This window comes from Streptopelia decaocto (genome assembly GCF_964273445.1).
Source record: "Streptopelia decaocto genome assembly, chromosome: 9".
NCBI classification, from domain to species: Eukaryota; Metazoa; Chordata; class Aves; order Columbiformes; family Columbidae; genus Streptopelia; species Streptopelia decaocto.
Genome location: NC_138664.1, coordinates 16,649,626 through 16,675,094, shown reverse-complemented (window position 1 = coordinate 16,675,094; position 25,469 = coordinate 16,649,626). Strand labels below are relative to the sequence as shown.

The 25,469-nt window shown below is 41.2% G+C and overlaps 1 protein-coding gene across 3 annotated transcripts in view; it reads left to right on the top strand.

Annotated features, from left to right (window-relative positions):
• RORA (RAR related orphan receptor A) overlaps positions 1-25,469 on the top strand; it is a gene marked incomplete at its 5' end in the record, with an annotated part of 358,132 nt that overhangs the window by 260,429 nt on the left and 72,234 nt on the right. For 2 of the 3 annotated variants that reach the window (XM_082061471.1, XM_082061472.1), the window contains one exon: positions 24,751-24,934. The exons of the other annotated variant lie outside the window; for it this stretch is intronic. In XM_082061471.1, the coding sequence (XP_081917597.1) occupies positions 24,904-24,934 (31 nt within the window). Of the gene's footprint in view, positions 1-24,750; positions 24,935-25,469 lie in introns of those variants that run through there. 3 annotated transcript variants of the gene reach the window in all.

The following is a 25,469-nucleotide window of genomic DNA, read 5'->3' as shown; positions in this document are numbered from 1 at the left end:
ACCTATTATTCCATAAACCAAGCTGTCCAACATGAGTCCAGTCACCTGTGAGCACAGGGTGTAGGATTTTAACATCTGTCGCCTGTGCCTGCTGTTCCTTGGAGCAGTGGATTTTCGCCACATCTTTATGAACACAGAAGAGCAAAGTATCTAACAAACCTGAGCTATTCATTATGTGCTCATGGGTTTGCTTTATGTTTTTCCTCCCTGGCTTAGACTGCACATTGTTCTCTAATTCATTCTGCAGACAAGAATGGAACAATTAGCCACAAACTCTCAAGCTCTGGCAGATGATTAATCAAAAAAAGAAAAAAATTAACTTTGGCTGATAACACTGCTCTGTGAATTATGAGCTGGCTGTAACCCAGGGAATACTCCTATTGTCCCCTGCACAGACAGCCCATCTTTCCTTGACTCAAGTGCACCAGAAATAGTAAGATTTTTTCATCTCATAGAGTTTTAAGCATTATGTTATTGGGGTTTTTCACTCGTTAGTGCAGTGTTTCTGAATCTCTTTTAGCCAGCTGCCATCTAACCTTCTGGGAAAAAAAAAATCCAGAATTGCTTTGTATTTCAGGAAAATCTGGTAGTCAAAGGGGGAGACGGTAAATAAAGTTTAAAGCATTCGGGTAAACAGCTGCATTGCAAAATCTTACTGTTATAATTACAAAGATTTTAATTAAAAATGCCAGCCACAAAAAGTTCACTGTAGGCCACTGCCAGTGATTGTGAATCAGTTCCCAACTGTACTTTGGTATCGACACATACCCAAGTTTCTGTGAAGTGTATATTCGTTGCTTTGACTATTAGTACTCTTTTTTTGTAATGTTTTCATATGTCACTGTCCTGTCCCTTACCATGGTCCCCAGCCAGCAGGCTGAGTAACACTTGGCCAATGAGGTTTTTTTGGTTGTAGAATATTAGTGATTCCAAAAGAAGCTGAATGACATTAACAATTACCTGCTTCAAATGTGTTTATTTCTGGGGGAAAGAATCCTGGCTTTGCTTACTAAACACAGTCTGGTTTGCTTACTAATAAGTTTTATAAACCACTACTCTGAACTTGGATCTGCCAGCTCAGATCTCTAAAAGTCTTTCTGAATGACAATGCAAACATGTAGTTCTGCCAGCTGGAAGGAAACATCACTTCCATGATGAGCCTAGACAGAATTTTTTTTTCCCCAAAAAACACTGTAATGAAAGCCATGCTACACAAAACCTGGGTTTGCTCTGAGTAGGAACATTACTGTGTCTGCTTCTAATAATTACTCAGCTGTACTGGCACACATATGCAATTGTTTTTTATCCGTCAGTGAAAGGATTGCTCGACAAGTGCTCTAGCCCCAGTACAGGGGTGAAAAAGTGGAGTCATTACACGGGGGTAAGAGTCTGGGTCTGACTTGCGTGCTTTCACCTCTTTACTGGATGAGTGCTGATTCCAACATTGTAATTTTCAAATTAAATCTTAAAAAAATAAAACCAAAATTGCCAAATGGCAAATGGAAAAATAATCAAGACATCCACCAAATCTCTGGGGTACTAATAATTAAAGTTGTTGCCAAGACTTTTCACAGCGTTCTGAAATGTTCGTTAACATCTTATTTCATTCCTGATCAGCACATGATGTTTAGCCCATTTCAAGACTGATTTGGTGGGCTTTCAATACAAGAGCCATAGCTTAGGTGAGTACTTGTTGCAAGGAGGTTCGTGTAGTTCCTACTTTGTGTTTAAATAGACTTTCCAACTCATGCTTTACATTAACAATTGAAAGGATTAATTTAAAGGACTCAATACTTGACCATCAAGAGGAAAAAGGAAAAAAAAAATAGTCAAATGAAGTATAAATGAAAAGACATTTTGTAGTAACTTGATCAGTCTTGGCATCAGCATAACTGTTGTTATCTATATCTACAGCGAGGGTAACTGATGATGGGGTTTTCCAAACATCATACACACACACACACATACCAAAAAAACCACCACAGGAAAACTAGTCCATAGTTGTAGTGTTGCACAGGGGACATACCTGCCAGTAAGGATCAGTCTGTGTTTTGGGAGTGTGTTGCTTGCATAAGTTCACCTGAAAAGTAACAAATGCCAAATTTTAAGCAGAATCTGTCCCTCTGTGTGATCACATCCAGGGTTGGCCTCATTACCAGTTCAGAGCCAAGTACTTCACAGTTTTAGTGTCTAAAAATCTGAACAAGGCAGAGAAACATTCTCATCTGTAGAAGGAGAACTGAGATGTACAGGAACTAAAGCGATACAAATCCTGTTCCAGCTCCTGTCTGTCATATTGTGTGAATGTGTCCTAGTCCCCTTGTCGCAAAATCAGCCCCATTAGCCGTGGTCAGCAATTCTGACTGCTTAATTTTTTTTCCATTGTAGATTAAGGAGTGGTTACTTAAAGTGGCTCAGAAGCTGTTCTGCAAACAAGGGCTGTGTCACTGCTGTGTGCTGCTGCTCGGGGGGTTCACATGGATCCACAGCCCCTGAGCTATCTCCAGCTCGTGCGCAAGCACTTGCTGTCCCACAGTCCGAGTGCCCTATGAGCTGCTCCTCCTACACAGTTACACTGACAAGGCCAAGTGAACTCTGTCAGCTGCCATTGAAATAGTTTTTCTCTTTCTTGAAACTACTCGTCTTCTGCTGTTTAGTGGTCCAACTAATAGCCCAGCTGCAGCCAGCACTGTGCATTCGGAGCAGAACTTCCCCCGTCTCCTGGTTATGTGGAAGTTCTGTGTGCTGTGTGTCCCTCCTCTGAGATGACTTTCCGGTTGTTACGTACATCAACCGGGTGCTACTTGTTTTCTGAGTATACTTCCTTTTCATTGGTGCTGCTGGCAACATCTGTAATTAGGGAAACTTTTGGCACTGTCAGCTAATTGAAGTTTCTGTGGGGCAAAGTAGCCCCTGCTGACACTTCAATGTAACTGCTTTGCTTTCTATTAGCAATTTTTTATTGTCCAGATATCCAGGCTCTAACAAATGCACTGCTTTGAGATAGAGCTTTAATTCAGACTGCTTTAAGTGGGAATGAGTAATGTTGATTGATGCTACTGCTTAACATTTTTTGGTATGCTAATAATACTAATACTAATAATTTCAAACAGAAAATATTTTTCTACTGTATTGCTCATACTTTGCAAGTTCATTTTTCTGTCCCTTGCTTATAGAACTTAATCAGATATTTATTAAAAGTGATCCCTTCCACTCTGTGCATCCTCCTTTCATGAAATCCAGGCCTGTTTTTAGTAAGAGCTGCTTCATGAGACACAAAAATTAGTTTGGAAAGCCTCCCTTCCCTTTCTTCCTCATTTGAAAGCCTTTTACATTGTTCTTTATATAGAAGAACATAGCAGTATTTATATTTATTATTAAGAAAAATATTTTCCATGCAGAAGGCCAAGGCCTGCTAGTGCCAAAAGCAGCACTCTGGTATTTAAGAAGGAGTCTTGGGGGAAAGTAGAACCATGCTTTGTAATGAAGAAAAAAATCAAGCGTCTGAAACATTCACTGCTGCAAAGGAAACTTCTGTCAAGTTGTTGGAGACTTTCTGAATTGGCATTGCTTATCACTTCATAAAAGATTCAACTTTGGTATAGTGGTGATGTGTGTCCTTTTTCTTAGACCGCTCCATCTTTGCTTCCCCTTGTCCCACTGCTTTCCTTAGTGGCAGGCTATGCTGGGCCTTTACCATGCACCCCTGCAACTAGTGGCATTCTGTACTTACTAATGAGGAAACTACTCAAGGAATACTCAAAGTATAACAATTACAGTATTCTCAGCCAAGATTGTAGCATGGGCTTAGAAAGTTTTTATTAAAATAAAAACAGCTAGCATGAGTAACAGGAGCAGCAACCTCACAACAGCACAAGCTTAGTACGTTCCAGCAACCAGATGAATAAGCCTCCAGTGGCCATACCTATGCACTTCCATCACTTGTAAATACTGTGCTACCATGTCTTTACTGCTGTTTTAAGTCATGTTACCTGGATGCACGATAACATGCCCTGAAGTTTTAGTGAAAGCGATCTGAAGACTGTGATTTACCATTGAGAACTGGATTGACCTTCTGAATAAAGAACATGCAGAGTGGCCATACTGTTTTTATCCATCCAGAAGGGAGAGCTGACAGTATAGAACCTCGGAAATCTATGAGTGTCCCATCAAAATCTACTTTGGCGATGCAAAATTTTCCAAATATAAATAAAGTATATCTCTTTCTATAACTATAAATTTTATGTAGCACCAAGTGGAAAAATAGGCCTGGTTGGTTTTCCATTTCTGTATCTCTCTCCTTTTTTCTTTTTTTTAAAAACTTTCAGCAGTCACCTTTAAGAATCTGACCCTTATTCTTTCTGCTAGGGAGATAATTACTCATTCTCAATTGCTATCCCTAGAACCAGTTAATGAATGCTACATAATAAACAGAAGTAGGGCAGCTGGATGAGAACAATGCACAGGTGGGTAAGACGACTTCATTTGGTGACGAAATAATGAGCATGAAAACTTGTGGTTTGTCTAAATACCACCCTCGCCTCCTCTTCAGACAGCTCTTGCATTGTTGCTTTTCTTCCTCAATCAGTTTTTCTACTTGTTAAGTGGCAAGAGGAAGATGGTTACAAAGGGAAGAGAGGTTTCCTCAATGGAGAGATTCAAGCAGACCTGACCCATCCTAAACATATTTACTTTCTCATGTGCTATTGTGCATCTTCCCAGAGGAGGCTCATTCAGCAGCCAGAGTAATGACTGCTTTGCTGCACCCGGTTTTATTCTCCCTCTGCAAGATTTATCCCTTCCTTCCTTAACAGACCTGTACCAAATCTAACCTTTGGAGGTGAAGGCAGGATTGATTCTTCATATATCAGTTTATATGATGTTAGTGCTAGGAGAGAAAACACCTGTCCTAGCCTTGCCACTGCTGTTCTTTCCACCTGTATTGAACAGCTGCATTTTCTAGCCAAGTTTTACTGTGTACCTCAGTAATGTGAATCTGTCACAGTGAAGTTTAATGGCCAGTACACACACAGCAAAAGGTAAGCAACGCTGCTATCCAACTGAAGAAAATCAATGTATAATAAAAATAAGTATTTCCTTTGCTTGACAGCCTCACCATAACTGCAGTTTCAGAGTCATGGTCCATCTGTATTTTTTAAGCCAGCGCTAGGTCATTATGGGATTGGTGTTGTGTAAAGTCATAAAGGCACATGACTCAGTGTCAGGAGCTCTGGATGATGAACGGAGAGGCAGGCAATGCATTCTTTCTATTCCATGTTTGTTAACTTGGCTGACGCACAGAAAGGAAATGGGGTCTGAAGGTTTCTGGCTTATTAATCAAAGTATTAATCACTTAGCAATTGCAAAATTTAAGTTGGTAATGTGGTTTCTGATATTCTGAACATGACTTTTTATAACGTCCTGTTTGAACTGGAACCAATATTAATTAAGGTAGTATTTCAGAAGCTAAACAGCGCTGACTTCCATTATGATCTGAGCACCTGTCTTCCTTAAACTCTTAAAAATTTCCACCTTAATCTTTCAAAAGCATATTTAATACTCAAAATGGCAGAAGTCATAGCCAGAAAAGCTTCCAGCTAGAGATGTGGTAGGAACATTATGCACACCATTTGCTTATACAGGCACGTACAGGCCAGCAGTAGTTCCAGTATCTCTGCCAGAAAGCTAATGAGAACATATTTGGCCATAAATTTTCCTCTGACTTGGGCAAGGGCATATCTAAATCCCAGTTGTCTCATGTCCACTAGCTGTAAAATGGAGGTATAAAGGCAACAGTGCCGGAATAAAATGAGATTTCTTAAGGGTTTGCAGTGGGAGACTGGGACATGATAATTGAAGAAACTTGCCATGGGCTGTATTTGCATAGGCGGGCGTATATTTTTCTTGAGGAAATGGGCTGGTTGTGTGTGCCAAGAGCTCACTGTGTGTGTGATAGGCCCATGAGGAAACACAGCTCTGTGCATTCCATTCAGAGACTGTTTGGAGGGGAAAACAACGCAAAATGCTGTCTTTTCTCTAATAGTGCAGGGAAACATGGAGCAATGCTGTCACACCCAAACTCTCGAAACACAGTGAACTGTCAGTGAACTGTCAGAGGGTGCACCTCCACTGTGCTTGTGGGCCTTATTCATCCACAACTAGAAGCATTTTTTCTTGCATAGCATCCTTTTGCCTTATCAAGTGATGGACTTAGAATGGGATTTAATTTTATCTCACCAAGGACTGTGGAAAAGCATGCACCTTTCCTGATGCTCTCCTGACTTGTGATCTATTGGGCCTTGACCCATGAAGATAGAGAGCCAAAATGAGATGTGTTGTTCAAGAACGCCCTGAATGGGAAAATTTGCTCTCCTGCTTTTGAGCCCTAACCCACTTCCTTCCCAGGCCCTCAGCTGATGAACTTTAAGAGGAACCTGTGTTTCAACTCTGGCAAATCTCCACCAGGAGTCAGCATTGCCAGATTCACTGTTGCAGGACACATATCTGCTCTGTAAAAATCAAAATGCAGTATGCAGTCATGATCAGCTATTAAAGGCCTCCTTCAGCTTGCCTGGTCTTCTGTGGAGTGTGTTATCCAGGCCCATGCTGCCTGGGAGACAAGAGGCACTTAGAAATTACTGGATGCCAGGTGAAATGCAGATCTGCTAAATTGCCAGGGCTTCTCCATGTTGCCTGGGTGCACCCCCGAGGCTGCTGCTGGAGTAAGGAGGAGAGAATGGCTGTTGTCCTGCTGTGAAGAAGCCATTATCTCCTGCAGCTGAACAGCTGCACAAGGGGCAAAGCAGAACTTTTGGTGATGCACTGTCACAAGGCCAATGTTTCCAGAAAGCTGGCAGATAGCCTAAAATAATGATGTCCATCATGCTGATTATAACAGTACTGTAGCCGCTGGAAGGGTTTGCTTTCATTTTGACACAGGGTACCCAAAGGATGCTTTCTGCCAGCTTTACTGCCATTCCTATGGCTGACAGGAGAGATAAGAAAGGAGACTTTTTCATAAAACCTTCAGATCGTAATGACCAGTTCTTTAGAAAAATTACATTTAGAAAGATGGAAAGATTGGAAAGATTAAAATGTAGAACTACCCAACTTCATGCAGAAAGCAACCTTGTCATCCTCTTATTCTCCCTACCATATTGCTTGTTACTTTTCTTTGTGAATGACGGAGTCATTAACAGCTTAAAGGGAAAGCTCTTGAGGTCGCAGATATTTTTCATTTACAGCATACTTAAATCTCTGGAAAGACTTCCATCCACTGCTATAAGACTAAGTAAAGTTTTGATGAGCAGAATGTGAAACTGTAGATGAACCAGAGCAAAATGCTCTCTTCTGATGTGCCAGTCTCCTGGTCAGCTGAAACTACTAAGCACATTTCAATTATCTGCTTTTTGATTTAAAACTACTGGTATATCCAAATGCCACCATTCAGTGCTATGTCAGAATAGCTGTGTGGCTAGTTTTGGGTAGTGAGACAAGTATAGCTGTGTTCTGATGCATTTGCACATCCTTTGGAGCAAAGGGTTTCAAAAGCTGTTATTCTCACTTACCGTTTGCTGACCCTTAGCTGGCGTGCAAGTGTGCCTGGATGTACCTGACCACTTCTGTCTGTCACTGAAATGGACAAGTCACCTTCCCAGTGTGGCAACTGCAGGCTTCTCAACCGCCGTGTGTCACAGTCACAGCATCTTTGACTGTTTTCTTGGTGTTCCAGCTCAAACCTTGCTGATAAGTGGGCCAGAGGGGCGATTTGGATTGTGTGTATAAGAATGGTTAGAACTTGCCTGAATATTCATACATGATACTGGCTTTTAAGGTCTGCATGGACTTAATTGGTTGGAGGTGTTTGAAGAATTACAAATCTTGGATTTATAGGAATTATTATGTTTTTCCCCTCCATTGGTGTTTGCTTTATAACTGAAAGAGCTATTCCCAGAAGGAATTCAACTAGCTTTCTCTCCCAGATTTTTAATTTAATTGCTGATTGTTTACACAACTGTCCTTGCCAAACTGAGGTGATTTGGAAGCCCTCTGGAATGTAGAGGTTAAGTATATTGATCTACTCTTTTCCCAAATGAGCTATTCTTTCTGTGGCAAAGCATCAGTGATTTTTTTCTTGTGTCTGCAACTTTGTTTACATGGGCTTAATTGAATTTTGTCTGTACCGTATTCTAAGTGGGAAACTGCAGTTTCGCACAGTTTTTCCTTCCTGGAGTGCAGATTTTTGGACTCTCTGTTGGTTAATGAATCCTGAATTTCCCTGAGCAGTAATTCTGCAGAGTTTTTGGTGTGGTAAGTACTGAAAACAGGGAGAATCTGTTCTGCCATTATGCACACAGTTAACATTCATAGTGATGGTAGGATCTTATACCCTCGCCTCCATCTGATTAGTACTATACTTAGCTTACAAATAAGCATATCTGAATTGTTGGCTTACAAACAATGGATATAATCCATATTTATTTTAATCTAAGGCAAAGCTTCTAACAGTCTCAGCTTTGAAATAATACTTTCCTGGAGCAACATGTATATAAAACCAGAATTGGTAACTTTGTTTTCAGAAATCATCTATGTATTTTTTTTTTCCACTTCTGCAGTAAGTTTGTTGGGTTTTGGACCTGTAATTTTTAGGTAAGCTGTTTGTTGGGAATTGAACAGCAGTTGGAACAGTGTGCTGAAATGTTCTTTCATCTGTTTGAGCGTGGATGGACCTTGACGAGAACAGCAGCGCGGGATGGATTGCTGAGCTGCTGAATAGGCTGCTGTGGATCTAAACTTCACAGCTCTTTCTGAACTGTACACTGGCTCTGCTGATAGGCTGGAGCCGCATACACCTCAAAGAGATGGTTTTGTAATTGCCAATGAAACTGGTGACATCAATCTATCAGTTTCTTTTTCTGGCTGCATCTTTTATTGGTTCTCGGTTTGCCGCTTTCTTTAAATTCATCAACAATTTTTCTCAGTGATCCTGTTTGTGATCCAGATCCAGAAAAAATGATCCATCTTGTAGAGCAGAAGAATGAGAGCTGTATTCTAGTTCTGCATAGTGATTGATCTCCCTTGTGTCCATTCTGCTGGTCTTAGTCAGAAAGCAGATGATAACAAAGCAAGTGCCCATCCCTGGGCTCTCAATCATACACCGGCAGAATCAGATTCTGATCTCATGGTTCAGAGGCAAAGTAACTCCTACTATGTAAAGTGTAATTACAATGGAGAGGAAATCAGGAGTAAATGTGATCCTCATAAACATAAAGTAAAAATACTTGGTGCTATTTCTTCTCCCAGCAAAATGCTTCTTCCTGATGTATCTACCCAACACATGGACTCAGCGTTAAAAAATGAGGCTTCTCTTTAGGTATTTCATGTGCCGCCTTATCATGTCAAAGTTAGCAATAGATTTCCTGTTACTTTGTTTTTGGTTTTGCTCATTCCACAACACTCAGTCATAGGTCAAGGATTTATTTTGATCCATATAGACCGTTAGGAAATTATTTTCAAATATTGGATATTCCAAATATTTTGTGACTCCTAAGAGTATATTGTCGGACATATTGTTGATAGTTAAAAAAGCCAAGACGCAGCAGCCAAAGGAATTTATGCCCATTATGGAAAATCTCGCATGATTTCTTTGGTATGGCAATACCAAAACATCTGCTGGCATACCCAGCTAAAGTACTTATAACCATATAAAGGGAATGCCTTTTAGGAATTGGATTAAAACACAGACATAATATTTTCCATCAATTAGACATTGAGAAATCCCAGACATACAGTGCTGCAAGTGAAATTAGATACCTTGGGAAACCTGTTCCAAATGGAAATCTAATATGTGGGATCCTGACTCAGTCACCACTCCCTCAGTTTTTTACCCTCCCAAAAATATATTTGGATACACTAGTAATGTAAATATAGCAACTTTATACCCAGTAAATATGCACAGATTGGATTATGCCAGCTGCACAAAATGTAGCCACAGACAAGCTACAAACTTGCCTACAGGTATTTTAAAAACCTGCCAATAAGGCAGATTTACCTATTTTCCTATGTTACTGCAGATGTGCAGTACTACTGTATGTGGAATCATTTCAGCAAACTGTATTATTTATAAATGGAAAATGATCGCGTTTATGGTAAACATTCTGTCACAGTTGTTTGGCATATGGGAATTACAAACAGGACTGGGGAATCATTGATGTGCTACACTTTTGGCACTGTCGTCATTCCTGACCCAAAGAGAAGCCACAAAAGATAAATATGTGAAGGTACTTACTAGGTTTTTCTGTGTAGAAATATGTTACGTTTTGGTTCACTCCCTGCTTAAGCTGCAACCTAAATGAAGTATTTTTAACAATCCTTTACATGCTCCCACAGCACGGCTCTTTTCAAAACAGTTTGCCTCTAAGTGTTCAGGGCAGTTCTTCTTTAGGGTAGCAAAACTAGCACGTAATTATCCGCAGTGCTTGCCAAATGCATTTGAGAGCCCTCCTCTAGAATATCCAGGTGAAGAACTGAGCACCCAGACTTTTAGGCCTGTGGTGCAGTTTTTTTTAGATGGAATCAGAAATAGCCACTTCTGAGCACACAATGAATTCTCCTGCAAATCACATGCAAGAGGAAGCAGTTTCTGAACTTCATGGGCAGCTTGCAGGCTTGGTTTGCAGTCATACCGCCTACAAAATGGCCATCCAAAAGGTACCATTTTCTTTATTCTGGCCTGGTGAAGGTGGCAAAGAGTAACTAATATTATTGAAGGAGTCATTATTGTCTTTTTACAACTCTTAGGTGCAACAATTTTGTTTTCCTGATTTCCACATTTAATTGATTCCATTTAAATGTCATTCTGATTCTTTTAAATTTTTAAGCACAATCTGTGATCTAGTTACATCCAGTTCTGCCTTTCCTTTGACTTTTGCTGGTTTTAACAGTAACTGTTTTCTTCATTTGAATTTAGTTGGCAGCTTTATTGATTCATGTTCTTGGTGGAATAGAATCCAGCTGTCTTCACTTAACAGTATTATAACGCAGGGCAGACACTTCAGTCTGTGTCACCCACGTAAACAGTCTGTGGTTCTAAAGCTGTGTAAATGCATCCAGAAAATGCCCGTCCATGCTTCTTTTTTGCTATGCGAACAACGTGGACAAAAGATGGCTCAGGTTTTTTTCTTTTTTCTTTTTTTTTTTGTCTATAAATCATTGCAACAAGCTAGTAGGGTGATATGCCAGTTAATGCTTTAATGAAGTATACATCAAGGTTGCCAAATAAACAGCTTTTGAGGCGTATGTGTATTATTATTGTGGGAAATGTTTTTACTGGTATATTAGATAATAGGTGCAATTTGAAGATGGAACATGTAGTTCTATTCATCTCCGCTCCCTGTGCATCCTTTGGGTGTGGGCACATAATACTGAAATGTGGAGCTCAGCGTATTTTCAGATCACCTGGTTGACAAGAAGTTGCAAAGCAACATAGATTTTTCTTTTGCTTTCTGTTTAGTTCTGGTGAACAAGCCAAATAAATTGTTTTTCTTAAGTGGGGTTTGTTTTGGGTTTCGTTTTGTTTTTTCCTTCTTCATAAAAGGCTTATTTTAACACTACACTTATGGGTAGTGCACCTTTGTAACCTTGCAACTATTGAACCCTTTGCATGAAGCTGGTTTTGCAGATACAGAGAATACAGGAGATGAACACCTTCCAGTTGTGCACATGGAAACACATTTCAAATATTTCCAGAGTGTTGTTAGCTGAGGAGCAGAGTGCTCAGTGACAGCTCGTGTATCCACACACTGACACAGCAGGATTTGCAAGATCGGATAGAACATGGGAGTTAAATCCATAAGTTTTGGTTTCTCAGAGGTGAAAGGCTTCTTGCCTTGTGACCATTTCCTGAGCTTGCACCATGTCTATGCCATTTCACAGCAGAGTTTCTACTTTCCAGGTCCAATTGCTGATCCAGACATCCCTAGGTGGACCTTTTAGTCTCTGTAACGTTGTTTTCAGCACTTCTCTGTAGGGAGGTCACCTCGGCAAATGATCAGTAGAGCCGCTCTAAATGGCTAAGTCTTTTTAAAAATCCTCTTTAATGAAATATTCTCAAGCCAGGAAAGTGCATATAGAGGAGGAGTGTGACAGCTTGCTCTTTATCATTAAAAACTGCAGTCTTCAAGATAGGATACCAGACATTGCTTTTGTTGAACAAGGATTTTTATCTTCCTATCCAATCACCCCCTACCACCAGGCTTTAAAATTCTTGTTTCCCTGGGCACAAGGCTGGTTCAGACACCATACCTGTGGTTTCCCTTCTATTCTGGATCTTCTTACAGAAGTTGGTTTCCATAGTAAAAGCTTTTCAAAAAAGCTATGATTCAATAAAAGCGCTCTGTATTCCTTCATTTTATAAAGGAGTACTCTCATTAACTCGCTGTTGAGTAACTCTTACAACCTCGGGTCTATTTGAATTCTACTCCAAATGTTCCATCACAGGCCATCTGACACCTTATGAAACACATTATAAGCCCCATTGCTGAGTTTTTGATCTCAAGTCTTAGTCCTCAAACGATTTTATCATACTTGTATTTGAACAAAATATGCTCACTGAGACAGCAAATGAGGGCCCATATTTAGCCATGCAGTCTGGAAATCAGGAGAAATGATCAGGAAATATTTACTGTTCAAAAAACTAGTGTTTTTCAAACTTTCTGGATTAATGTGATTTGAAACTTTTGTTTTCTCTCTTCTAATTTTGAAAAGCTTCCCGTTCTGTCAAGACACCACCACATTTGTTATCAGACTTAGAGAACGGAGGCCTTCGTTCCTGTCTGTATCACCTAGACGTGAACCATTAGACAGACAGCAAGGAATTGGTTTCACCGATATGGAGGAAAATTCCCCTAATTTAGTAATCCCAGTTCAGAAATGCTAACTCAGTTAGTGGGAGACCTGAAGAAATAAGGCATTGGCAGTGACAGTCCTGTTTCTCATTTGTGCCTGTGCCTTTTGAGAAGTGACCTTGACCATCACTTCCCTGCAAGCCCCACGGCCGCAAAGGCAGCGCCGTGGGGAGCGTGGCTCCGGTGCACACGCTGTGCAGGCAGGGCCGCCTCATCCTGCGGCGCGTGTGCCCAGCCCGGTGTCCCGCTAACGGGAGGAACCACAACACACCGCTCCTGCCCGTCCCCTTCAGCAAAACTCACGATTGCCACAAAGGAATAACAATATCTATCCTAATATTGATTGGTGCTAGTGATAAGGGAAAAAATAACAACCTGGAAGGAAACTAATAATATTCTTTGAAGAGGCAAGATGATGCTTTCTAATGTGTCCTAGTTGTGTTTGGCTTGATTTTTTTATAATAGCAGTGTGAACACCAACATACTGCAGTATTGCTATATCCCTAATCCTAACTCTGCTTAAACACTCTGTACCCCACTGGTAGTATCGTGTTGCCTTTGCCAGTCTTTCCCTATTTATTTCTTAATTTTCATCAGTTTGGAAAACAACTGGGCCTATCTCTAGTGAGATTTTTTCCCTTTACTAAGCAGAGTGAGAAGCATACAATCATTTGGCTGCTCATGCTATTAGTGTCTTTTAAGTTTGTTTTTATGTCTTTGCAGGCTTTTGGATCACATCAGTAATCTGTCACATCTCCAGCAACAAGCACCTGAAATGTGGCAGAACATTATCTCATAATTTTGGATGATTTTATCTTACTCAGTATCATGGTATATGAAATAATTACAAACTGAGACATTATCGTGGTATTGGTGGAAGCACCTAAAGCAAAGCTCATGCTTCCTTAGGTTGCTCCTGATTTTTACAAGAGAATGAAAACAAAAAGGAGTTAGATGGCTGGGTATGAAATAACTTGAATCAGTACTGCAAGTAGTGAAAAAAAGTATTTGAGCCTTTCAAGAAGAAGTATCTGTAATGAACCTCCTGAAAGTTTTCACCTGACATAAGATGCCTACAAACATAGTGATTTTTGCCTTTGCTGTATGATCATCAATGTTCACAAAGTATTTGTGATACACCTCTAAAGTTATATCAGACCTGAGGATTTGCTATAGCAGTGCAAAACATATTCTGATTTTCTCTTGATGGAGATAGCCTCTTTTTCACTTAGGGAAATGGCAGCCCTGCTTGCTGTGACGGCTGGAACGCCAGTGTATTTCTTCTGTCTTACAGTTTCAGTGTATTTCTTCCGTCTTAGTACTGTTAAATGTTTTACAAGCTTAATTTAAATGTAATGATTGCTTGAAAACATTTGTTTTCTTATTTGGTTGACAAAACAAATGAAGCATTTATATTGCAATGCTTTGGCATGTTTTCAGTTTGGGATCACTAGACAACTAAAGAGGAAGGGCTAGAGTTTGTCAAGGCAAAAATAATGCATTCATTTCCCTATGAAACTATGCATAGTGCTCTTTGCAGAGTTACTGGCCTTAGATGAAAAAGTCTAACACAGAATATATATGTTTTTGTGTGGCTTTGAATGCTGTATGGCAAGGCTAACATCTACCTAGAAACAAAAGAGAAGGCAAGATTAAGTAGAAAGAAACAAAACATCTAGGGCTTTGGAATGGTGCATCTTTCCTGTAAGAGATCAGTGCACATCTGAAAGCTTGAGGTGAGTTGGGAGGGTCCATGGGGCTCCCTTTGGAGGCTCTTTCGAGGAGATCATGCCTTCTGAATGAAGTGGCTTGCAGCCCTGAGGAACACAAGGCACTCAAACCCCAGGAGCAGTTACTCATCCCTTCTCTAAACCATTCTCCTCAGAGATCTTTAGGAGTCTCTAGAAGTTAGTCATGTGTGTATTTTGTCTCATTTTCCCAGAGGACTTCAAGACCCTGACTTTATAAGCATAATACAGTTACCGTCACTTAATAGGTTGGCCCTAACAGCAGGCTCTAGGGACCCTTGTTATCGCACCTGTAGCATACTGCAGTGTTAGCAGGCTGGTTTTACCATGGGCACTCACACATTCCTAACTTTGGGGGTGACTGCATATACTGGCTCATTTTTGGAAATGTCTCTTCTATCCTGTGCATTGGAGAGTTCTCCTCTAGTACACTTGATTTTGAGAACAGAGATTTCAAGGTTCTGTTAGCACCAACTCCCATTTGCTGCTTGTCTCCTTTTCACTTCAATACTGGATGGAAATACAGCAGATATATCAGTTACTGAGGAGAGTCAAGAAGCTGTCACAAAAAATGCTGTGTTTTTCTTATTCTCTCAAAACTGAGGCTCAGAAAGAGTTCTGTAGTGTTCTATATTGTTCAGAAACATGCTACAGGAAAATACAATCTTTAAGTAATTTCTTCTGTCAGAATACCCTTGGATTTTTACCATACATCTCTTCTGTATGATTTTTCAAAATTATTAACCAGAAGCTTGTAAAGAAAAAATGATGATGATTTTCTAGGTAAAATAGTGTGTGTTCTCTCTATTTTTCACATTGAGGTAGGTTACTTTACTTTAGCAGTTTCACATTGGTAGTTCTCCTTCCATTTATCTGATAGCAATTTCTGTCCATTTTGTATTGTCTCAACTATCTTTAGCAGTGCTTCAGAAACTTCTTCTCTCAGCATTTTGGTGTGGAGCTCAGCAATATCTCTGAACTTCAGTACTTCTTCACCTCCTGTTGAAGTGTTCTTCAGTTCTTCTATTAGAAGTGATCCAGCTTCCATTCCTGTCAGATTTGTTAAAAAATAGTGTCATCTGTTCATTCAGCATGTTGCAGCCATTTAGCCATCTGCACAAGCGCTTGTTTCCATCCCTCATCTGGCTGTACCTCAGCAGTGGGCAGTCTGTCACTCTGTCTTACATCACTCAATTGAGATTCGTGCTGCTGTAATTCTGGTGATGACATAGAGAAATTTAACACATCTCAGTTTCCCAAAATGTAAGTAAAAGAAACTGCTCTTTGTCCTTCAGCTGAAAATGAATAGAATGATTAAGAGCAGCAGATACTTTTTTTTAAATTATTGGACGCTTAAAAATACCCCCAACAATCTGTATTGAAATTCAAGTATCTCTGCTCATTGCAGCTTGTAAAGTACATGCTTGCAATATATTTGCTTTGGAGTCAAGAAATTTGTATTTTAATAATGGGGGGGAGGGGTGTGTGTTAGAACCTGACTGCAGATGTGCGCTGAAGAACAGCTGTCATGTGCTAGAGGTAACCTCCCCAGCTATAGCAACCTTAAAGTAAAGATTAACGGAGCTTTAAATTAGGCTTGATTCTATTAGAAATGTCCCTCATATTTCATGCTCTGGAAAGGAACGTGGGGAAAGGATGTCATAATGTTTCCCTGTTCTTTGACAAGCCTTTCAGTAGCCCTGTCAAAGATCCTTTAAAATTGAATTGAAATAATCAGAAATGATGTGCCTAAGTGAAAAATGCTTGGTGGTTTCTTTTCTGTAAGATGGGTGTATGCTAATGACTTTTAAATTATGCGTTTCAAGTTATTCTTATCAAGCAAGTGGTAGTAGCTCAGAAATAAATTACTAAGAAAATGAGAAGGTTTATAAATCCTTTACCTGTTTTGGTATCTAAATAGGATAAAAAATGCTATCTCAAGCTAAATTAATACAAATGCAGGTTATAAAACCAGGTTTTATATGAAGCAATAGATCATTTCCTATAGGTGGTCTGCCCTATATGCTCTGCTTTGTAATCAAATTAATCAGCTTAGAATACTGCTCTCCTCCTTTTAAAGTAAAAAGATGGTACTGTGCAGGTGTTCTCCACTGAAATTGGTGATTATCAGTAAAACAATGCTCTCAAATAATTATCATTGTGAGTGAATCATCTTCTTCTACTAAAGTCTGATGTCCTTCAAAAGTGTCACTTTATCATGACTGATAATCAGAATTATGCAAAAGAATTATCTGTATGGATTTCATGCTGAGAAACAACAGTATCGTTGTTTATTTATCACTCTAAGTAGGTATGCAGTGTTTTGTTTCAAGTACAATAGTTGAGGCTGTATTGACTTCTGAAAATGGATCATTACAGTTTGTGTTGTCCTTAAAGCTGAAGGCTTAAATGCCATAATCACTGCCATTTATTTTTCACTAACAGCATCAGAAGTAATGACTTTTCTTTGATAATTGTAAGAATGTAATGGTGCCGTGGGGGAGGACATCTGGAGTGAAGGCTGCTGGAGTGGCTCTGAAGTTTCATTAGAAAAATAGCATTTGATCTGCAAAAAAAACAGTTTGTTGGCTACCGTCAGAATACCAAGAAGTGAAAAATGGCAGAAATTAACAGCGATCTACTAGTACATCATCAGAGGGTGTGTTAGACTTGTCAGTGTTTCTGTTCTGGAACTCAGTATTAATCAGAGTAGGAACTGGAGAAAATGCGATGTGTGCAGCATTTCGGACCTCTCTGTTAAATACTGTGCTGGAAAAGAGGAGGCGCGCAGGCTCAGACGCCCACGTAAGCTGTGTCTTGAAGACTAATTCTGGAGAGAGGCCTCACGTGGAGCTTTAATTGTCTTAGAAAGCATGTGTGGTTCTAAGCTTCTATTTTGCATTGCAACATAGAAAGCATGCCAGATCTTAACATTTTTCTCATAATAGCACAAATACTCTCCAGTGCAAAGCTGTATAAATAATGTATATGTTCACGGGAGCAGGAAATATGTTGCTGATCAGACAATGTCAACTTAGATGAATCCCGTCCTGAAAGCTGTGCTTTAAATGTGAGCAATAAAACCACTATTGACATGTGGCACTACTGACTGAAATGTCAATAGTTATAAAAACAGTATTTCATAACGCAGAATCATCGCTTGGTTTGCTTGACTGGACAGATGCTTCTGTTTTCCATGAAAGAAAAATCATTTCCCTATTAGTTCTCTGAATGCCCAGCACAGCTTGTTTGTCCCACTAAAGCTCACATTCTTAATCACATTCTTGAAAATAGGGAAAATTTCTTGCTCATCTCCCGTAGCGTAAGAGGGAGTTTTGACACTGGGTATGACCTGAAATAATGTAAATGCTGGCATGAGTTTCCCTCAGGTTAATTTTGTTTAATCTGGAAGTGGGTACAGGGCAAATTCAGCACCCGAAACATCCTCCTCCTTACCCGTAGTTCCATATGTGAGTCTGCTTCCATTGTTCTCTGGCAGCTGTGCCTTGGACATGGGTTCAGGAGTTTACAGGCAGAAGGGACAATTTTGTTTGGCTGTCTGCAGACTGCAGCTTATTACATTTCTCTGGTTATTCTTAAGCACAGTTGAAGCATTCTGTTTGTCAGCAGATTAGAGCGTGTCCCACAAGAAGAGAGGAAATAAGAGAGGCTAAAGGGCTATTAATGCCCCAGGCACATGGAGGGCACAGGATCCACTGGGATAAGCCCATATCATCTTGACTGCTGAACCATTCCTCAGGAAAAGGCCAGAAAACCACTAGGTTCCTTCCTGACACCTCATCTGGCCAGACACATGTGTGAGGAAGATTCCGAGTCTTTCTCACTTCATCTCGCGCACTGCTCACTGCTACCCTTTCTCCTGCCTTGGCCATCCCTGATGATTCAGAAGAGGGCAGAAAGAGAAAGTCAAGGATTAAAGAAACAGAACATCACCATTTGATCAATATGCTTCAGGAAAATAATCTGTTACTTGTCCCTGGTATGTAACTGGCTGTAGGCCTGAAGCCAATGGCCAGGCTAGTCATAAATTTGCTGGAGGATGCAAGAAGGCTTGCAGAATTCTTTTTAGTTCTCATTTTCCTTTCCTGTGGGAATGCATGTGAACAGGGCGTTCCTGTGAGCATTGCAAGTCTTCTGCATATGATTGTAGGCACTACATTTTGGGAACTGGACCTAATGCTTTGTGAAACTCAGTTGTTGCCCATAAAACTGATTAAAAGGGCTACAGGCCAAAGGCTTTTTAGACAAGTAAGAACTTTTCCAAGACTGCTAAGGTGTTTTTCAGAAAGAGACCAGAGCGCTTAGACAATTCTGTCCAGTCTCAGCAGCCCTCCAAAAGGCACCAGCACCTGCACAGTTGACAGCCAGTATCTGCATCCAGGCGTCTGTTTTCGTTTGTCACCAGCAGGATGCTCAGTGTTAATGGAGCAACTTCACAAGTGCTACTTCTGCATTACTGAACCCCAGACATCAAGCTGATAAGAAGGAGCAAATGGACTTTTGAAGATTCCAAAATATGTTGAAGAAGCTTCACTACAAACAACACCATTCTCTTTGAGTAGGTTTACAGGGAAGGGTGGTTCTTTGGAGCACGTGTTTATGCCAAAGAGTGATTATGTGATGATGATCCTTAAACAAGGATCTAACAATTGCTTCTTTGAGGACAACCAGTATCTTGCTGTTCTTTGTGCTACTGACAATCATCTCAACAGTAGGTTTTACACCATCCATTGACTTTCCCACACCAAAAGGGATACAAATGAGCAATACACAGCTGCAGTTTTTGGCAAGCAACACTGGTCAAAAGTAGCTTGAGCATGATAAAGACCTCTAACAGCTTTCAAACAATTCCTGCTTTTTGGCAGCATTAATGTTAGGACACTGTAGAAAGATTTGGTCATGTGACTTAACTTCTAAACTACATAGACAAGAATTTCTCCAAGAACAAACACGGACTCAGCAGTTGCAGCGTGATCAGTAATCTAATACCAGTCACTCCATAACCCCATTTTAGGTGTGCAGAAAAGAGGGATGCTCTTTTGATCTATCAGTTTGATCTATCTCTTGATAACCTTGTAATCTTGCAGTTGGTGGCAGATGATTAATTTGCCATAATCTCATCTTTCTAATAACTTTAATTCCAGAACATGGCTGCTGTTACGTTTTGAAAAGAAACAAATATGATATCCTTTCAAGGAATTTCAAGGTTAGAGGAAACAGGGTGACAATCCAGTAAAACAGATCTTTAAAATCTTCTACTGCCAACAGCGTACCTAGCTGATAATAATGACTTTAGATTTACTTTTCCTCCAGAACCCACTCGTACTTCTGTTTACCAGGTGCAGAACTGTAGCAGCTGTTTGGCAAAGCACAGCAACTGGATCAACAGTTGTGGATAGCAATGCACTTAATTGGAAGTTGTGGGGTAGTTTATAAAATGGCTTGATTAAGATGTATAGCTGCAGGCCCATACTGCACAAAAGCACACCTCCTCAGCAAGAATTTAGGAAGGCAGTTTGTCTGAAGCAAAATGGTATGATTGCAGGGTCAGCATAGTAGCAGTTTTAAATAGATAAAAAGAGGCAACTTAATGAGGACAACCTCAGTTAGATTCATCTTTGACAATGTACTACTTGGAGGGCTAGAAAGAAATGAAGATTAAAATACTATTAAAACTGGAGGGGGAAATGTGTTAAGGAACAATTTTCTTCTTGAGGGTGTTGCAGAGGGCAGACAGAATCGTGATTTGTGTTTTTAAAATTATTTAGAGCTGCAGTTTTCCTACGCTTTGTTTTGGATGTATTTGGTAAACGAGGCAGCTGTGACGGCTGCACCGGCATGGTTTCACATATGATTATTGCTGTGTAAGAAGCCAAAAAGGCAACAGCGCACCTTTCCAATGCTTGGGACTTGGTTTGGTGTTTTAAACTCTTGTTGCACCTGGAGCTGCATCCCTAATATGAGCTTGGAGCTGAATGCTTCACCTGATGTTATGACATGTTTGGGTTGCAATTGGAGAAAGGCTTTGCTTTCAGTGCCACCTGCTTTTTCCTATTTAACAGGTAGCTGCTGTCACCTTCTGTGGGCAGGGTTTAGCTCCTCAGAGCAGCTATTTAAATGTTGATAAGAAGTGAATTTTTCTGTAGGTGTTGGAAGTACTGAAAAATACTTGAACGTTTCTAAATGTTACTGCTGTCTGTTTGAATCAATACCAGATTTCCTAAACGTTTTAGAGAACTTCTTTCATGAAAAGCATATGAAAACTTCAGAAAAACAATTAAAAATATGCATGGTTATGTAAATTTATACTGACAGTCTAAGCCCTTTTTCTTAAAGCAAAAACATATGTGGAAAACTTTGCTCTAGGTCGTTTTATGAAGTGAAGAAGCTGTCTCTGCTAAAACTGAAAATATGGAGGCTCTGGACTCCTTACTGAAATGTTTTTATATTGCATTTCTTTTCCACTGAGTAAAGTTTTCATCTCCACGGGTGAATGCAGCATGCAGTCACTTCTGTGCAAGGGGATCTGCATGCAGTGGTGTGTGTGACAGTGGCAGAGCAGTGGGTAAATGCTGTACCTCCTAGTGGTTTGACAACTTCAGCTTCACAACAACCCTGTGTGGTTATACCTCCTTCAGGCAGGGGGTTATTACGTGACACATTTTCTTCTTTTAAGAGCATTTTTTTCGCTGTGCTATATAGGGAAGGAAGGTGGTGGTTATACCCTATATTTATTTGTCAAATGTTACATTTTAGTGATAAGGAGGTCTCAAAATTTTTCCTGAATTAAGGCCTAAACATGCAGCTTCCCTTAGGCAAGAATGCAAAACATGACACAACAGTCTGCAGAAATGCTCTCCACTCGTGTTCCAGGTTAGGACAACATAAACATTCTTTAATTAGTTGCATTTAAACTGTTTCTGTTTGGGGATGCCTTTGAACAAGTAGTTCAGAGTAGGTAGTTATTGGTTCATCTTGGAAGCTGAGTTTGTTACTTTGCTCAGTAGCTTTATGGAGGAGAGCTTTTCAATATTTTCTGTCCTCCGCTTAGAATACACAGTTAAATACTGGTTTCCCAGTTACTAATGCTAATATCCATCATAGGCATTTTCCCTTTCTTTGTTAGTAATTTATCACTTTTTTTTTCTTTTGCCTAGCAGAGGTGAAAAGGTTGTTAGAAACAGTTGTTTCCCTCCAATTGTTGTGGAGGCTTGTGGTTAGGCTAACAAATCAACATCTTCTAGATCGGCACAACACAGGACAATACCTGATAAGGTTACACAATGTGTTAACGTCTTTAAACTAGTGATCTAACGTTTATAGTTCCTGGATGTTTGCATGTGGTTAGAATTTAAGTTTGTGCTGTAGCAGACCCTTTGTGCTTCCCCCAGTTGTCACAGGCCTTGAGACTGGGACATCAAAGGCAGGCGGGAGTGCAACTGCCTTGACTCTCATCTGTTGTGAAAGGGCAGGAGCACATCTCGCATCCTCCGAACCATTAGTTACATAGATTTGACACCTGCAAGAGGTCTTTGCATGCAGAAATTGAGGAAAGAATTGCGTGTAACCTGAGGTGTAGTTCCTCACTCTTATGAAGACTATGCAGTCTTGCAGTGTTTTACAGGTATTTATTAAATGCTTAAGTAACAAGCACAATAGAGAAGCTTCTGGAAAATAGGAAGCGTCCATATAAGTCAGATGAAACCCTGCTGTATAAACCAGTGAGAGCAACCGAGTGTCAAGTAAACTGTAATACTGAGCTAAGTATTATTTGACTGGTACATTGTGTTGTAATTTATTTGGTGTCTGAACGCGAGTGAGACTTTCAGTACTGTGATAGTTTGGTAAATTGGGAGGAAATGGATTTTTAATTTAATTTTCATAATGAGGTCAAACCAAGACAGAAAACTGAAGTGCAAATGGATGTGTTGTAGATGGGATATCAATAACTGATAATAGGCTATTTTAAGTATGCTTTCACTTAAAATGTCTAATGAAAAATCTTCTACAATTTTATGAAGCAACTGTTGTAAGGCATTTGTAAGAATGCAAAAATCTGTGTCGCCTGCTTATTATTGAAGCCGTTTAGCACATTAGATGTCATTCCAGATTACTAGTTGCATTTCAGTTGAACTGGAAACAAATACAGATCAGTAATAATGTAATGCTGTGTACCTTAAGGTTAAATGTCTGACAAGACAACTAGCGCTAATGGACTGTGACATTTTTCAAGCCATAGGTCTGACATTGCTTGCTGTGTCAGAGCGAAACGTTTACAATGATCTAACTCCACATTACAGTATATTAAGACATAATTCTTTTGTCTTGCATGTGCTGCAGTTTTTCTGACTGCATCTAAATTCCACAGCAGCAGCTGGCCCACGTGTAAAAGCAGCATTTTCTGGGTTCCAAAGAGCTCTGTGCTCCTGAGCAAGCAGAATTGATTATTTTTAATTCACGGAATTAGAAACCGGAGTGGGGTTTTTTTGAGATGAAGTGTTCCCAGCTCCTTTTGTACCATGGCCAATACTGCTGTAAGTGGTATTTGGTTCAGTCCTGGGTGTCCCGTAAGGCTTCTGTTCAGTACGTTGCAACTTTAAAACATGTGCTGCAGATTAACCTCTGTGAACGCAAACCCATGTAGTGCTACTGGTAGGAATGGCTTAGTATAAGGAAGGATGACAAACCCAGATCAAAAACTTTATGCCAAAGGTATCTGCTAAATTTACAATACTGTACCAGATTAGCTCTTGGAATATTTTTAAATATGGAAGATTTAAAACAGTATTTTGCATTAATGGAACTTGGATGAGTAGGCTGATAAATGATAAGTACACCTGGGTAGCTTCTAATTACGTTTAAATAATATACTGTATTAAGAACTCATTAAAGAAATAGGTAAGAATTAGCTATTAGGGGCGATTTAATGAGAGATTGTTTCAGTGTCCTCATCTCATAAGGGCTCTTTCTACATATAGGGCTTTGTTTCAAATATTAAGATGCTTCCTCTGGCTTCTGTTTATCTATTTTTCCTTCTCTTATTTTCATTAAGTGCTTATAGTTCTGATTAAATTATTATTAATTTTTGTATTCTGTCCCCTATCAAACAACTTGTAATGCACCAGTGCTTTTCTGCAGTTTTATGTTTTGTGACACTCCCTTCCAGTGGCTAAGACAGGAATTGGAAAAAATATTGGTTTTGGTAATGTAATTTTCACCAAAGTGGTATTTGGGGTTTTTTTTATAGGTTGGATTTTTTCCAGGTTCAGTCTTGTACTATTCCTCTTGTAGCATGGTTGTGTATGTATCAGTGATGTAAAACTTCATCTCACAAACTGACAATACAGTGATAGCTGATGCTGGAGAGTATATGAAAATAAGTTTAGCAGTGGTATATAATGCTTTATACATTCCAAGTACATCCTAAGAGACTATGAACCCATCACCAGACAGATTTAAAATGTAAATGCTGTCCTGCTTTATCATCAAGTGAATGACGATGAAGTGTACAGTCATGGCAAGATGTATCTTCAGTAAGGTTATTTTTTTACTTAAAACAACACTTATAAATCCTTCAGGGGAAAGAAAAAAAAAAAGATTAATTTCAAGAGAGGAGCGGGACGAACGGGGAAACACGTTGGTGCTGCCGGCAGCGGGCCTTTCAGACGCGATGGTCGCTACCGCCCGCCCCGTTACGCATGTGGCTGCCGGGACGGCCCCGGCCCCCCAGCCCCGCTGTTCCGTGCGTCTCCACTCAGCCAAACCCGGTTCCTCCCGCTCGGTTGCCGGAGCGGCCCGCGCTAGCCGGCCCAGGGCGAGTTGCGGGCCCGTTCCCCCGCGGGCCGGGGCCGCCCCGCACCTGCCGCCTCCCCGGGGCCGGACCCGCTCACAGGCGCTGCGGCGGAGAGACGCCGCGGGGCGGCGGTGGGGGCGGTGCTGCCGGGCCGGGCTCGCCCCGTGACCGGCCGCCCATCGGCTCGGTAGGGGCGGGGAGGGAGCGAGCGGTGTAAACAAGGGGGGCCGGGGCTGGCCTGATGTCAGCGGGTCACATGGAGCCTCATATGGGCCGGGGGATGGCGGGGCGGCGCGGCTCTCCGCTGGCAGGCGGCGGCGGCTGCTGCTGAGGCGGCGGAGGTGGCGGTGGTGGTTCACGCCGAGGGCCCGGCCCGCCTCCCCTGCCCGCCTCCTTGCCCGCCGCGCTCCGCTCCCCGCCGCTTCGCCCCTGACAAATGATGTGTTTTGTGCTCGCCGCGATGAAAGGTAGGCGCAGCCCGCGGGAGCCGCCGTGCCGTGCCGCGGAGAAGCGGGGAGGCCGGCCCGGGAGCGATCGGGCCGGCTGGAGTTACGGTGCACCGTGGCCTCTCTCCTGCGAGCGCCGGTGCCGCCGCTCCGCGTCCCGCCGGTGCGGGGCGGCCTGCGGGAGCGCGGGCCGGGGAGCGGCGCTGCCGGTGCGGGGACCCGGCTGGCGGCCTCTGGAGCAGGGGCAGGTTTTGAGGAGCTCTCGGAGGGACGGAGCGGCTCGGTCCTGCCCGGCGCTGCCGCCGTATTGCGGTGCAGTCGGCCGCGGGAGCCCCGCGGAGCCGTAACCCCGCTGCATTTTACACGGCCGCTTACAAGTTAGAGGGTGAGAGATAGCTTATCTGCCAGCGCGGCTTTTCGAAGGGAAAGGTTATGATTAGACGTGGTTAGAGTTGCATAAAGCGCAGGCGAGCTGTCAGGTCTCGCTGCACACCCTTGCAGAAAAGACGTACTGTAAAATCTGTCTCTAGCAAAGGGGAAAAGAACGTGCAGCATC